At 36.9% G+C, this 15621-nt stretch overlaps 1 protein-coding gene across 2 annotated transcripts in view; it reads left to right on the forward strand.

The window, feature by feature from the left end:
- Positions 1-15621, forward strand: part of LOC115209156 (voltage-dependent calcium channel subunit alpha-2/delta-3-like) — a 720530-nt gene that overhangs the window by 541367 nt on the left and 163542 nt on the right. For both annotated transcript variants that reach the window (XM_036500824.1, XM_036500825.1), the window contains exons 8-9: positions 413-563; positions 8484-8648. In XM_036500824.1, the coding sequence (XP_036356717.1) occupies positions 413-563; positions 8484-8648 (316 nt within the window). The remainder of the gene's footprint in view (positions 1-412; positions 564-8483; positions 8649-15621) is intronic.

A 15621-nucleotide genomic window follows, 5' to 3' on the forward strand; every position in this document is an offset into this window, starting at 1 on the left:
CTTCTTCATGATAGTTTCTAACATGTATAGGATTAAATCCAAATTTCAGTTTGTGATCATGTTTTCATTATAAAATATTGGTTCCAAGATTTCTTGAAAATCTCTGTAAAAAACATATGTTGCAATCCAATAGATTTATTGAGATGGAAAGTATAATAGATCTCCTTCTTTGACTCTCTTGTAGCAATTAATTGAGATGAATCCTCTAAAAGCATGGATATATTCCTATTTATATGTTAAGACCTATTGTGATTTTCCTGAACTTATCCCATATAAAAAGAAAGATTGCAAATGAGAACATTTTATTCATACAAGCTTAGATATTGTTTTGTTTTTTTAATTCAGTCATTTTTACCGACTATTGTAAATCTTTACGATTATCAGAACTGATCTTAATAATCTTTTTCTGCAGGTATATTCAAGGAGCTGCAGCACCAAAAAACGTCATCATACTTTTGGATTCCAGTGGAAGTATGACAGGATCCCGTATGATAATTGCACAGAGTACTGTAAATAAAATCTTGGATACACTCACTGTGAATGACTACTTCAACATCATTCAGGTAATTATTGTGTTCTTTGCTAAGCCTGAAAAGATTGCAAACATAATTTGAAAGATAAATGAAGAAAATAGAAGAAAGATATTGATAGTATTTTCCATTATTTTTTTAAAGCAGTCAGATGTGATTTTCAAATTATTTTTTCTTTCCAAGATGCCTTAGAGTTAATGTCTGTGGATAACTCTCCTATCAAGTAGATGGTGAGAAGGCTAATTATAGTTGCCATCAAATAACATGGGTCATAGATTAAAAAAACAAAAAAAGAAGAAAGAAATATAGCATATATATGAGAAATGGTGTCCTGAAACAAATAAAAAAAACTGTGCATGTAAAATATGTGAAATAAAATATGTGAAGGCTATTTTGTATCTGCAAGAATAATTTTATTAATGAGTAAAGATGTTTGTCATTTAAGAAAAAATATTCAACATTTTATCTCAGAAAAAGAACCATAATAAAAATGAAGAAATGGCTGTGTGGTTAAGAAGTTCAGTTTGCACCACATGGTTTCAGGTTCAATCCTAATGCATAGTACCTTGAGGAAGGGTCATCTACTACTGCCCTGAACCTGCCAATGCCTTCTGGTGAATATGGTTTGCAAAAGCCACAGAGAAGCCTTTTGTTTATTTGTTTGTATGTGTGTATGTATGCATGCATGTGTGCATGTATGTATGTATGTATGTATGTACGTATGTATGCATTTGTGTATGGTGTCACCATCATCATCATTATCATCAGTTAATGTGTTTTCCATATTGGTATGTGTTGGGCAGATTGACTGGAGCTGGAAAGCTGGAGAGTTGCACCAAGCTTCAGTTGTCTGTTTTGGCATGGTTTCTATGGCTGGATGCTCTTCCTAACACCAACCACTCTACAGAGTGTACTGGGTGTCTTTTACATATCACCAGCATGGGTGCCTTTCATGTGTCACCAGCACTAGCCATGACAGCGATTTCACTTGGCTTGACATGTCTTCTCAAGCACAGCAAATCACCAGAAGTCTCAGTCAATTACATATGTACATGTGTGTTATATATGTATGTTTATGTGTGTTTGTGTTTGTCCTCCCCTCTGCCCAAACAACCAGTCTTGGTTTGTTTATGTCACTGCAATTTAGCAATTCAACTAAAGCGACAAGTAGAATTAGTACCAGACTAAAATAAGTACCAGAATTGATGTGTTCAACCAACCCTACAAGGGATTGGGCATGGTCACAGTCCAATGACTGAAACAAGGAAAAGAATAATTTCTCATAAAACTTCTGATGACATATTCTGTGGTTGACAAAAAGGAGGAACAACACTAACTTATATTTTTTTGACAGAGAATGGCTTTGATAGGGACACATAATCTGTGAACTGGTGAGCCAGGTTAGTGTTTAGACATGGTGGAATGGTTTTGTGAGTTCTCCTAACAAAAATCAGATGAAATAATATAAAAAAGTTCAATGTACATATTTTGTCCTAGAAAGCTCACTCTTCAGGTCCTGTTTTTATTGCAATTGATAAAGCTATTAGGGTGATGAGCTACCAGAATCATTATCATGTCAGACAAAATGCATGGAAGAATTTCTTTTGACTTTTTTATATTCTGAACTCAAATCCCACTGAGATCAAAGTTTCTTTTCATCCTTTTAAGGTCAGTAAATTTGTTTTTAAAGTACCATTCAAGTACTGCAGTTGAGGTTATTGACTTGTCCCCTCTGCTTATAAGTAATGGATCAGTGTCCCATTCAGGGAGAATGTTGTGATCTTGCCCAATTGTATGCCACGGAAACTGGGTAACCAGCTTAACCAGCTTTATAAATCTTAGAGCAATAAAAATAAAGCTATTACAAATGAGTTTAGAACTCAGTATTCTGTAAACAAGATTTCATTGCAGAATCAATTTCAATCCACCTGAACATGAAAGAATGAACTTAAAGTATCTAAAAGATAACATATGTGATAAATATCAAAACTCTGCTATGGAGGCATCAAATCAAATCAATATTATTTAATTAATAGATTTCAATGAGTGCATAAGCTATGTCATGCAATATCAGATTTACTGATAGCGGGGATTTTGCTTGAAGCATGCAATATATTCATTTATTTAATTAACAAAATTAATGATATAAGAATCCACAGACTAAAGACTATTGTTCTTGAATGGAAGCATTTGTCAAGTTCTGTATTATTGGAGACCCATCCAGTTCATTTCAGCTGAGTCTCTAAGGCATTTGCATGGTTGAAAAAGAAAGTTTTTATTGTGTCTTAGAAGTTTAATGTGAGAGAATATTGAATAATTTTTTTTTTTTTTTAATATTTATTCCAACATCTACACAAAATTTCTCCCAGATTGAACTGCTATCATCATTTTAAAGTTTTCTTAAAGCTGATACAAATCTTAGAATATTTTATCACTTTAAAATTCCATTGTAACTTCAGTCCGTAAGGTACCATTTCGTAAGAATACAGTATAATATCTGTCGACATTTTGACTACAGAATTACCCCTCCGTTGAATCGTTCTGATAAAAACATTAAGTTTTTTCTTCTATAGTATTTATAAACACCTACCAATCAGCATTTTTTGTTTCAAACTGTTTTATTATGTCATTTCTTCACTCATTATTACGAGTGAAGGACTGACACTCAATGGTTCTCTAAGGTGCTATGGTATTTTGTAAACAAAATACTGGTCTAAGCCAATGAATAATGTAATCTTTCTCTCCTTTCTCCTTCTGCATATGCATGTATGTGTGTGTCTGTGCATGTGTGTGTATATGTGTTTGAGTGTTCATGTTTGTGTTTATATATATATGGGGGAGGTTACATACTAACACACATATACTTATATATTCCAGCACACACATAAAATAAAAGTATATACATATGTGTGTGTATATGTATGTATGTGTATATATATATGTGTGTATACATGCATAGAGACATACATTCCTACACAAGCACAGAAAAAGTGTATATACTGGCACAATTACACATGTATACAGACAAGCTTTCTTTTGCACTAGTGCTTCCAATGAAGGAGTAATCTCAATGATAGCAGCACGAAGCTACCAAGATCTCTTGGACGTTGACTGATGAGGAATTAGCTACAAATTTCCCGTGTGTTTTGTTTTTGTCATACTTTTCCATTTGTTATGTTTTTGTCAAATTTTCCTGTTTTGTTTGTTTAAAAAAATCCTTGAAAGAGTTATGTAACGCAATGCACACATTATGTTTTCTACCCAATAATATATGTAGATAGATAGATAAATAGATAGATAGATAGATAGATAGATAGATAGATAGATAGATAGATAGATAGATAGATAGATAGATAGATAGATGGATGGATGGATGGATGGATGGATGGATAGATAGATAGATAGATAGATAGATGGATGGATGGATAGATAGATAGATAGATAGATAGATAGATAGATGGATAGATAGATAGATAGATAGATAGATAGATAGATAGATAGCTATTCACATATACATTTATACATGGAAACAAAATATGAAATAAAACAGCCAAAATTAATATTCTTTTCTACCCTCGGCACAAGGCCCGAAATTTTGGGGGAAGAGGCCAGTCAATTAGATCATCCGCAGTATACAACTGGTACTTAATTTATCGACCCCAAAAGGATGAAAGCAAAGTTGACCTCGGCAGAATTTAAACACAGAACATAAAGACAGACGAAATACTGCTAAGCATTTCGCCCAGCGTGCTAACGGCCTTCACCTATTAGCAATATTGAAGATGAAACATAGGATACTCAAACCCACACACAAATATATGTGTGTGTGTGTGTATGTGTGTGTGTGTGTCTGTGTGTGTACAGATAGATATGTACACACATATATGATATAAATAACACACATGCACACACACATATTTAGGAGATTGTTATGACTGGTCAGAGACTGACCATTGGTTTTGCACCTATAAAGCACTTAGCTATATAGACAACTCATCAGATTCAAATGGGCAGAGGCACATAACCTCTCTGCAACTCAAAGGAGGAATGTGTCATTCTTAGTTATAATACGGAGTGAAACTGTATTGGCAAAACCTTGGGCAAGGCAGAGTTATTCCCCTTATATTGGCTGAAGGTGGCTGAAGATAGTAGCACTATCCTAGTCAGCAAACAAGGAATTCCATGTTTTCAACATGAATTTCCTCTGATGAAAGCACTATGTTACAGCTGCATTGCTGCCGTTATCATTGCAATGTTGTTGTCACTGCTGGACCTGTTGCTGGAGCTGCTACTGCAGTTGCTGTTGGTATTACTAACACTGTTGCTCTTATTGCTGGATGCATTGCTGGTGCCACAGATGCCACCAACAAGGCTGTTGCTGCCACTACCAGACATATTACTGGTGTTGTTATTGCTGTCATTGCTGTTGCTATTCCTGCCATTGCTGCTACTGCTGCTTGACATGCTGGCTGCTGAGACTGCCACTACCACCACCATCATTGCAAATGTCCAGATGCAATAACCTCTAAGATGCTGTCAACACATCTTAAAGACCCAAAGCAACTGAAACTACAGGTGCATGGGTGACTGGAGAAACATTGCTTCTATCATACTTGCAGCACCCATCCTAACAAGGATACACCAACTGCTTTAATAACAATGGCCATCTTTGACAGGTCCTGTTTGCCACATTAAGAAATTCCTATACATTGATTATAAGAAACAAAGTCAACCTAGATGGAATAAGAACTCAGAATGTACAGACAGACTAAACACTGCTGACCATTTTGTCTGGTATGCTAACAATTCTGCCAGCTCCTTACCTTACTCTGCTTTATATATTGGTTTCAAATTTTGGCACAAGGCCAGCAATTCCGGGGAGGGGATAAGTCGACTACATCAACCCCAGTGTTCAACGGGTACTTATTTCATCGATCCTGAAAGAATGAAAGGTAAAGTCAACCTCAGCAGAATTTGAACTCTGAAAATAAAGACAGATGAAATGCTGCTAAACATTTTGCTCAGCATGCTAACAATTTTGCCAGCTCGCCACTTTGACAATAATAATAATAATAATAATAATAATAATAATCTTTCCTACTGTAGGCACAAAGCCTAAAATTTGGGGGAGGGGGCCAGTTGATTAGATTGACCCCAGTATGCAACTGGTACTTAACTTATTGACCCAGAAAGGATTAAAGGCAAAGTTGACCTTATTTGTTATTTCTTATTTCTTTATTGCCCACAAGGGGCTAAACATAGAGGGGACAAACAAGGACAGACAAAGTAATTAAGTTGATTGCATCGATCCCAGTGCGTAACTGGTACTTAATTTATTGACCCCGAAAGGATGAAAGGCAAAGTCGACCTTGGCAGAATTTGAACTCGGAATGTAAATACAGATGAAATGCCACTTAGCATTTTACCCAGCATGCTAATGATTCTGCCAACTCACTGCCTTGACTCTGCTTTATATATTGAGTACCATTTCTTCTGATACTGAAATCAAACTTATATAGACAATCAGAGATACATACATACATACATACATACACAAGTGCACACATACATACATGTCTGTATAAATCATTTTAGTTTATGAGAAATATTTTCTCCTTTAGATGACTTATTACTACTTATAAACACTATACACACATATATAACCCTCTCTCTCCTTCATCTATTTCTCTTTCTCTCTCCACCACTACCCTCTTTCTTTTCTTCCCTGCTTCACTCCTTCTTTCTCCTAACATACGTTTCTATCTTATCTGTTTGAATCTTATCCAATGTCTGATTTAGAACATACAGCAATACATTTACTATTAATGGCTAAAATGTAAGGCATTCCAATTGATTTGTTTTCATTTAGTGTAATGGACTCTGTTTAGTAAGGTATTGTGTCATGAACATTTTAAGATTAGCTTGTTACATTCTTGCGTTGTACAATTAAGAAAACTTCTTTTCTGTTGCTTTTCTCCAAACATTTGAATAACTTCAATTTGTGCATGTCATACTACATATATCCAAACTGTTTCAGGAATATATATTATTAATTCATGAAAATGTATATCTTTTATGAATATAAATATATATTTTACATGCTATATACATACATACATACATATATATATATATATATATATATATATATATATATAGGCGCAGGAGTGGCTGTGTGGTAAGTAGCTTGTTTACCAACCACATGGTTCTGGGTTTCAGTCCCACTGCGTGGCACCTTGGGCAAGTGTTTTCTACTATAGCCTCAGGCCGACCAAAGCCTTGTGAGTGGATTTGGTAGACGGAAACTGAAAGAAGCCCGTCGTATATATGTATATATATATATATGCGTGTATGTGTTTGTGTGTCTGTGTTTGTCCCCCTAGCATTGCTTGACAACCGATGCTGGTGTGTTTATGTCCCCGTTATTTAGCAGTTCAGCAAAAGAGACCGATAGAATAAGTACTGGGCTTACAAAAGAATAAGTCCTGGGGTCGAGTTGCTCGATTAAAGGCGGTGCTCCAGCATGGCCACAGTCAAATGACTGAAACAAATAAAAGAGTAAAAGATATATATATATATATATTTACATGTGCGTGTAGGTTCAGGCAAGGCCATGTGGTTAAGAGGTTTGCTTTCCAACCATTTGGTTTCAGGTTCAGTTCCACTGTGCAGCACCTTGTCTTCTACTTTAACCCCTAACTAACAAAAGTCTTGTGAGTGGATTTGGTAGACAGGAACTGAAAGAAGCTCTTCTCACACACACACACATACATATATATTTATTTACACTCACACACAGACATGTATGTGGATGTATCTATAATACATTAAAAGTGAGCTTGAATCTTGCTTGCTTGTAGTGTTACCCAGCCAAACTGGTGCATAATGGGAAAATACTCTGAAAATAAGTTAATCCTGAAAGGAAACATTTCGATTAGACACAGTGACTTGACAATAAAAAAAATAAGAGTTGTTTTTTACAGTAAATGTTTCTATTAATCATTTAGAAATACTTTTAAGTGAATGTGATTTCAAAAATGTAAGTTCTTTGTACAGTAAGTATTTATATTTTAGCTTTCTCTAAACAGACAATATTTTAATGTTTTTTAAAATTATTTTCAAGTGAATATCATTACAAAAATTTTTTTGGCATATTTTAAAAATATTTCAAAGTGAATTTGTAAAAGACCCGTTTGTAACCATAGTTTTTTTTTCAAGTGCATTCAACTTATCTCACTGCCAAAGATTTGGTTGCTATTTCTAGCACACCCTACTACCACGTAACAGCTGCTTGCGATAAAGGACTCGAAATACCTGTTACGTGGTAGCAGGGCATGCAAGAAATAGCAGCCAAATCTTTTCTTTTCTGGGAAAAGGAGCTGTTTACGTTGATCTTGATGTCACATTTGTTGGAAGCATGCAAAATAACATAGAGAAGAAAAAAAGACCCACGAAACAAAGCTCCATTGCCAGGAAACTCAGAATTGCCCTGTGACCCAATGGGTCATGGGTAGTCTATTATATACATATGTACATCTGTGTTTGTGTTTCTTTGTCTTGACAACATGTGATAATCATGAGTGTTACTGTCATGCAATGATGTTAAAATGATGATGATGATGATGATGTGTGTATATGTGGGGTATGGGGTGTAGAGGTTAGTTTGTTGTACTCATGATTATGGTTTCAATTCCTGGACCAAGCATTGTGTTGCATAATGCTCTTAAGCAAAGCACTTCATTTCATATGCTCCTGTCCACTCAGCTAGCAAAAGTGAGTAAGAGACTAATGTCTCATCCTTGGTGATAATGTATATACCACAGGATCCAGGAACTTATGAGCCTATGGCTTAGGAAGAACCTTTCATCCTTTTGATATATATCTTTCATGAATATGCATATATGTTGGTGTTTGTTATTTCACTACTTATATTCACTTTCAATTCCTTTTCAGTTTGATGAAAAACCAAGATACGTTGATAGCTGCTTCAATCGCACTCTCGTAGCTGCTAACTTGGATAACCGTTTACGTTTAAAGAGGGCTATAAAATTTATGAAGACATCCAACATAGCAAACTTCGAGAAAGCATTACAAGAAGCATTTACATTATTTTCTGAAGTAAGTAAAATTTTATCTTTTATTATATTTTGTTGAATTAAAATTCTTCTGTCCAACCCATGCCAGCATTGATAATGGACGTTAAATGACAATGATGATAACATGATAAAAAACCACATACATTGTGATCTAAACTGATGATTTAGTAATCAAGTAAATAACTTGACATTCCATTCCTTTGAATTTTGATATCTCTTATATCACATGCCAGTGTGTAATGGACAATATCTTACATATATTAGATGCAGATACGGTGGTGTGGTTAAGCAGTTTGCTTCCCAAATATGTGGTTTTTGGTTCAATACCCAATGCATGGCTCATTGGTTAAGTATGTCCTATTATAGCTCCAAGTCAACCAAAGTGTTTTGGGTGGATTTTTAGACAAAAACTGAAAGAATTCCAGTGTGTGTGTGTGTGCTAGTGTCTCCTTGTCTTGAGATTATGTGATAATTGTAATCTACTGTCACAGTCATGCAAACCATGTCATTCATTTCTAATCTTCTGTGAAAATATCCCCAGCCATGGGGAAATATCCCTTTACATGGAAGCAAGTGTAGGCCGGTAAGAGGAAGGACATCTGGCTGTAGAAAATCTGCCTCAACAAATTCCATGTGGCTCATGCAAGTATGGAGATGTCAACATTAAAACAATGAGGATGTATAATTTCATCTTAACAAAAGAATGACATTCCTCAAAATGAACAATTTGAAATATATTTTGTATACTGTTTATTTTAGTTGGACTGATGTCCTCGTCTTGATTGCTGCTTTCACTAGACTTCGGCTGTTGTATTCTCCAACCTTCTTCAGGTATCTTGTGTTGGACTCGGTAGTTGGATCACAGGAGGCTCAATGGCCCAGTGGTTAGGGCAGCGGACTCACGGTCGTAGGATCGCGGTTTTGATTCCCAGACCGGGCGTTGTGAGTGTTTATTGAGCGAAAACACCTAAAGCTCCACGAGGCTCCGGCAGGGATGGTGGTGATCCCTGCTGTACTCTTTCACCACAACTTTCTCTCACTCTTACTTCCTGTTTCTGTTGTACCTGTATTTCAAAGGGCCGGCCTTGTCACTCTCTGTGTCACGCTGAATATCCCCGAGAACTACGTTAAGGGTGCACGTGTCTGTGGAGTGCTCAGCCACTTACACGTTAATTTCACGAGCAGGCTGTTCCGTTGATCGGATCAACTGGAACCCTCGTCGTCGTAACCGACAGAGTGCTTCCATCCATCCAGTTAGATCACAATTTCAAACCTGACCCTTTATTTGATCCACTGTTCTGATCTCACTCTCTGCATTTCATGACATTTTTTGCTTCAGTTGATTTTTTTGTGGATTACTTTACTGCCTTGCCTGGGGTTGAACTCAGAACCTCTTGGTGACTGCACTGCATTAACCAACATCTTCATCTACTCTGCTATGCCCAACTCATATAAACAGCAAACATAATAATCATGGAGACTCAGAGACTGGAGCTTGTGTTGTACAAGTGTTTATCACTATAATCCAATGAGGTACAGGTGTCTCTTTAGGGCGACTTCTTTAGGGTGACCTCTCTAGGGTAACCTCTCTAGGGTGACCTCTCTAGAGTGACCTCTTTAGGGTGACCTCATTCCATCTACTGAAAGTCCTGTACCCACAGAGCAGTGGCAACTTCATCTGTCACCTGTGCTTCAAACTATGCTGATTTGCAATGGAACTGAATAGTCATCTGAGAGGTCATGGATGGAAAGTCACAAATGCCATTGACAGAAAGGTAACTCAAAGAAACAGCAATCATCTATGAAGATAGAGCAGTCATGTGTGTGTATGTGCGTGTGTGAGTGTGAGTATGTGTTTATATATATATATATATATATATGTGTGTGTGTGTGTGTGTGTGTATATATATACACACACACACATGCACGCACACACACACACACACGACACACACACATACCACACACCACACACACACATGTAAATGGCTGCTTATGCACAAATATTAAAAGAAAAAGGAGTTAGGCTTCATGAATAAATTACAGTAGGATATGCCTATATGCTTGTAAAGATAGATTATAGATTTATTTTGGTGTGTAAGAAAACCAGACCAACAAATGTAAGATCAGCAATGATATATGTCTATAATTTTCTGTGTGCTTAAAGCAACTGCAAAGCCAAATGAATTATAAAAACAATCTTTGAACTCATAATCTTTGAACAATAGCTTGCAAAGGACACTACTTATAAAAGCATTTCACATTTTATTATCAACATTCTGAAAAAGGGAGCTATAAAAACTTCATGGAGCTATTATCTCTGCCAGTAGCAAAGGGTCTCTCTCTCTCTCTCTCTCACTCCATTTCTCACCACACTACATTTCTCTCTCTCTCTCTCTCTCCTCCCTCGCTTTAATTGGAGGCCAGATTGTATGATGCTTGTGCGCATAGCGCAGTGTTGCATGGACCTGGAACATGGATATTGAATGTGGCTGATATGCAAAAGCTGTCAAGAAAGGAGACTAGCATGTTCCAATGGACATGTAATATGCATGAATGATGAAACAGAGGGAGCACTGATCTCTGATAGAAACAGGGCTGCTTATGAAGAATGACAGTTGAGTAAAGAAGTATCAAGGGATCAAAGTGGTGGGGATCTGTGGGCGAGGAGGCCCAGTGAATACATGAGAAGTGATAGAAAAGCTGATCTGAGGATACTGAAATATCAAAAGAAGAGGACAAAAGATGGCAAGTGGTTAAGACACTTCACTGAAGAAGAACCATCCAACCCCTGCAACTATTTAAAGACAAACAAAATATAATGATAATTTTTTAGTATAAATATTGAAGCCCGTCTACATTCTAATAAAGATCAAAGTTTTTATCTCAACACAAGGAACTGGGTGAGAGTGGGGGTTGTGTGTGTGTGTCTGTGTGTGTTTGCTATGGAGGAAATATATTGTTTTTGGATGTCACTAAAATTCTGAGAAAAACTATTATACTAGATTAGATCTAGAAGACGATCATTCACCTTTTTAAGAATGATTCTTAACTTTAGCCTTCATACACAGACCCATCAGAATCTTCTCTGCCTCTTCTGAAGTTTTTGTTTTATGTCCTCTACCCACAAAAATTCTCTGTTGCACCTACCACTCCATTTCTCACCACACTACATTTCTCTTTCATCTCCTGCAGCAAACATTTCACTCAGTCCAGTTCTTTATTCTCTAAACTTACTCAATGAATGTGAAACTCCCTTCCATCTCATCTCTTTCGGCCAGAGATATGGGCAATGCTCTGTCTCATTTAACATAATGGCAAAATGATTTATCAAGACAAACATTTAGCTTTAATCTTGTGAGTTAAATGACTATTAAATTGTCTGAAGATTAAATCTCAGAATTGTCAAACAATCTCAAAGATTTATTGATTGCTTTAGTTTTGTTTGATTTTTCTGAAATTGAATATAACTGATTGTATTGTGTACTACATGAGAAGTAAATCAGCAGTCAGGTTTCAAATGATGGTTAGATTAATTCCACTTCACTTACTCTGCTCATATCACTGAGAAAGGCATGAATTCTACAACTCACATTCCTCACTTAACGTCAGCAGGTATAATCATTTACTGAAGTGCAGGCATGGCAGTGTTCTTAAGTAGTTTACTTCCCAATCACATGGTCAAAGGTTCAGTCTTAATGCATAGCACCTTGGGTGTCTCCTACTGTAGCCTCAGGCCAGCCAAGGCTTTGTAAGTGGATTTGGTTAATGGAAACTGAAAGATGCCTGTTGAATGTGTGTGTGTGTGGTGAAGGGACATGGCTTAGTGATTAGGGTATTTGGCTCAAAATCGTAAGGTCATGAGCTCAATTCCTGGCTATGCATTGTGTCTTTGAGCAAGATACTTTATTTCTTGTTGCTCCAGTCCAGTCAGCTGGCAAAAATGAGTAGTACCTGCATTCCAAAGGGCCAGCCTTGACATATTCTGTGTCACACTAAATCTCCCCGAGAACTACATTAAGGGTACATGTGCCTGTAGAGTGCTCAATCACTTGCACATTAATTTGACGATCAAATCAATTGGAACCCTTATTGTAACTGATAGAGTGCCAGTTATAGTTATGTATTTATATATATATATATAAAACATCATCATCATCATCATCGTTTAACGTCCGTTTTCCATGCTAGCATGGGTTGATATATATATATATATATATATATATATATATATATATATATATATATATACCGGAGTAAACACATACATGTGAAACAAGGTGGAAAAAAGAGTACTCAAATACCAGTGGTAGAGTAATATGCTTTATTTAAAGCAGCAGAAAATTCAACAAAACCTGTTACTCTGCTTTAAATAAAGTATATATATATATATATATATATATATATACAAGGCCCAAAATATTAGATTCTCTTCTACTCACACAGCAAATGAATTTACTAAATTCTCTTGTCTGTCATTATGTTTTTGTAACTGTAAAAAAATCTGGATCAAAAGGAAATTAATAAAACCAACTGAATCATGCCTACTTCAATCATTTAATCCTTTGTTTATTATATCGATAAGTAGTAGGAAAAACATCGACTTAGCCACCTTTCAGTCTAGACACTTTTTGTCATGACCTGTTTCATATATTGCAAGTTATATTTGACTTCTTTCTATTGTAATTATCATTTAGAAGCCATACCCAACATCTGAAACCACTTTGTTATTCTCATCTTTTTCATCTTTCATTTATATTCATAACTCCGGTCATTGTTAAATTATTATTTTATGTTCATGAAGTGGAAGCATGGTTGTGTGGTTGATCAAAACATTCACTTCCCAACCACATGGCAGTGATGGCGATGGTGGTGGTGGTGGTGGTGGTGGTGGTGGTGGTGGTGTTCTCAACAATGTCAAGCCACGGGAAAATTATTACCTTTGGTGGCAGTAAAGTATTTCTTGATGTTAAACAACAGGTGAGGGTTGGTAACAGGAAAAGCACCTCGCCATAGAAAAGACACCTTGACAAAGTCCTGGCAAAGCAAGCATAAAATAATGATGATGATGATAACAAATAGTTAGTTAGTTAATTTTTGGCTCAAAAGCAAATAGCAAGGCCATGTAGGGGGACATGGAGTTAAGTACAGAGTGGTGTTCATGTAAAGAGTTCAGGCCACTTGAGGTCAAGGGAGACTTTGAACAAAGCGGTCGTCGGCATCTTCACCATCTCGTCTGGCAGCTTGTTCCGCGGATCCGCAACCCGGACGGAGAAAGCTCCTCTCCTTCATATAGTATTATATTTCTAACTTTAATGCCATTTATTCATAAAGTACGACTGTATGAACAACATGAGCCAGGTTTTAAATATCTTCTTCAAAACTGCAGCAAATTCACAAGCCGTGTTTTTACTTGACCTTTTGTATTCCTCCAGATTTTGTTTGGAACCTGTCTGTTGCATTAGTGTTCATCTGTTATAAAATTCAAAGCAATTGCCTTGTTTGTGAGCACAATATGAACCAGTATTGGGATATGGATTTATGAGCTACAATTCCAAAACCCAACTGAGATGCAAAAAGCCTCACAATCATAAGCAGATTGCTGCAGTGAACATTGTTATGAACTAGATCTTGACCCTTTCACCACCCCAGTACCTGACCTTCACTCAGAAGCTGTAAGAGGCTGACCTCAATAACAAGTTTGAATGCATATTCTTCACTAGGTCACTTCATCTAGAGGGAAAAGAAAAAGAAGAATGAGTGGAAGAAGAAGAAGAAGACAGTGATGACAGAACAAAAAGTAAAAACAAATATGATGATGATGATGATGCTAGATGAAGATCATATGTCTTACAAGGAGAAAATTATAATTGTAGTAGAGATAATAGATTAGAGAATAGAATGATAATGAGGGGAAAAGATGTTGGGAGGATGGAGAGGAAAGATGAAGGAGATGCTAGCATTTTATCTGAGCCATTATTATACATGTGTGTGTGTTTGTGTATGTGTGAGTGAGGCAGGATGTGTGTTTGTGTCTGAATGCGTGTAGATGCATTTGTCTGGATCTTCAACTCAATCAATAGAGAAGAGCAGACACAAAGAAGATGTGTGAGACTGGAGTGTTTGCTTGTTGTTTTGTGTTTAGTTTCAGATACAGTTTCACTATGTCTACATTTTTTTTTTTAGTCTTTTTTCTTTTATATTCATACAGTAAGTATCAATCTATATATATATACACATGTCTGTACAAAGCAAAAGTAAATACCTCTAATAACGTTTTGTCAATGCATAGACATCCTTGTATGAAGTTTTGATCAAACATAAAGCTTGCAATTATGAGATGATTGCCAATATGACTATATATGTATATATAAATATGTATATCATCATCATCATCATCATCATTTAGCGTCCGTTTTCCATGCTAGCATGGGTTGGACGGTTCAACTGGGGTCTGGGGAGCCCGAAGGCTGCACCAGGCCAGTCAGATCTGGCAGTGTTTCTACAGCTGGATGCCCTTCCTAACGCCAACCACTCCGAGAGTGTAGTGGGTGATTTTATGTGCCACCGACACAGGTGCCAGACGAGGCTGGCGAACGGCCACGCTCGGATGGTGTTTTTATGTGCCACCGACACAGGTGCCAGACGAGGCTGGCAGACGGCCACGCTCGGATGGTGTTTTTATGTGCCACCGACACAGGTGCCAGATGAGGCTGGCAGGTGCCAGACGAGGCTGGCAGACGGCCACGCTCGGATGGTGTTTTTATGTGCCACCGCCACCGACACAGGTGCCAGATGAGGCTGGCGGACGGCCACGATCGGATGGTGTTTGTTACGTCCCCAAAGCACGGAGGCCAGTCTATGCGGTACTGGCTACGGCCACGTTCGGATGATTTTCTTGTGTGCCACCGGCACTGGTACCACAAAGATACAAATTCCATTTATGTTCATCTATTTTGATTTGTTTTGATTTGATTTTGATTTTCACTTGCCTC

This window comes from Octopus sinensis, linkage group LG3, assembly GCF_006345805.1.
Source record: "Octopus sinensis linkage group LG3, ASM634580v1, whole genome shotgun sequence".
Lineage (NCBI taxonomy): Eukaryota > Metazoa > Mollusca > Cephalopoda > Octopoda > Octopodidae > Octopus > Octopus sinensis.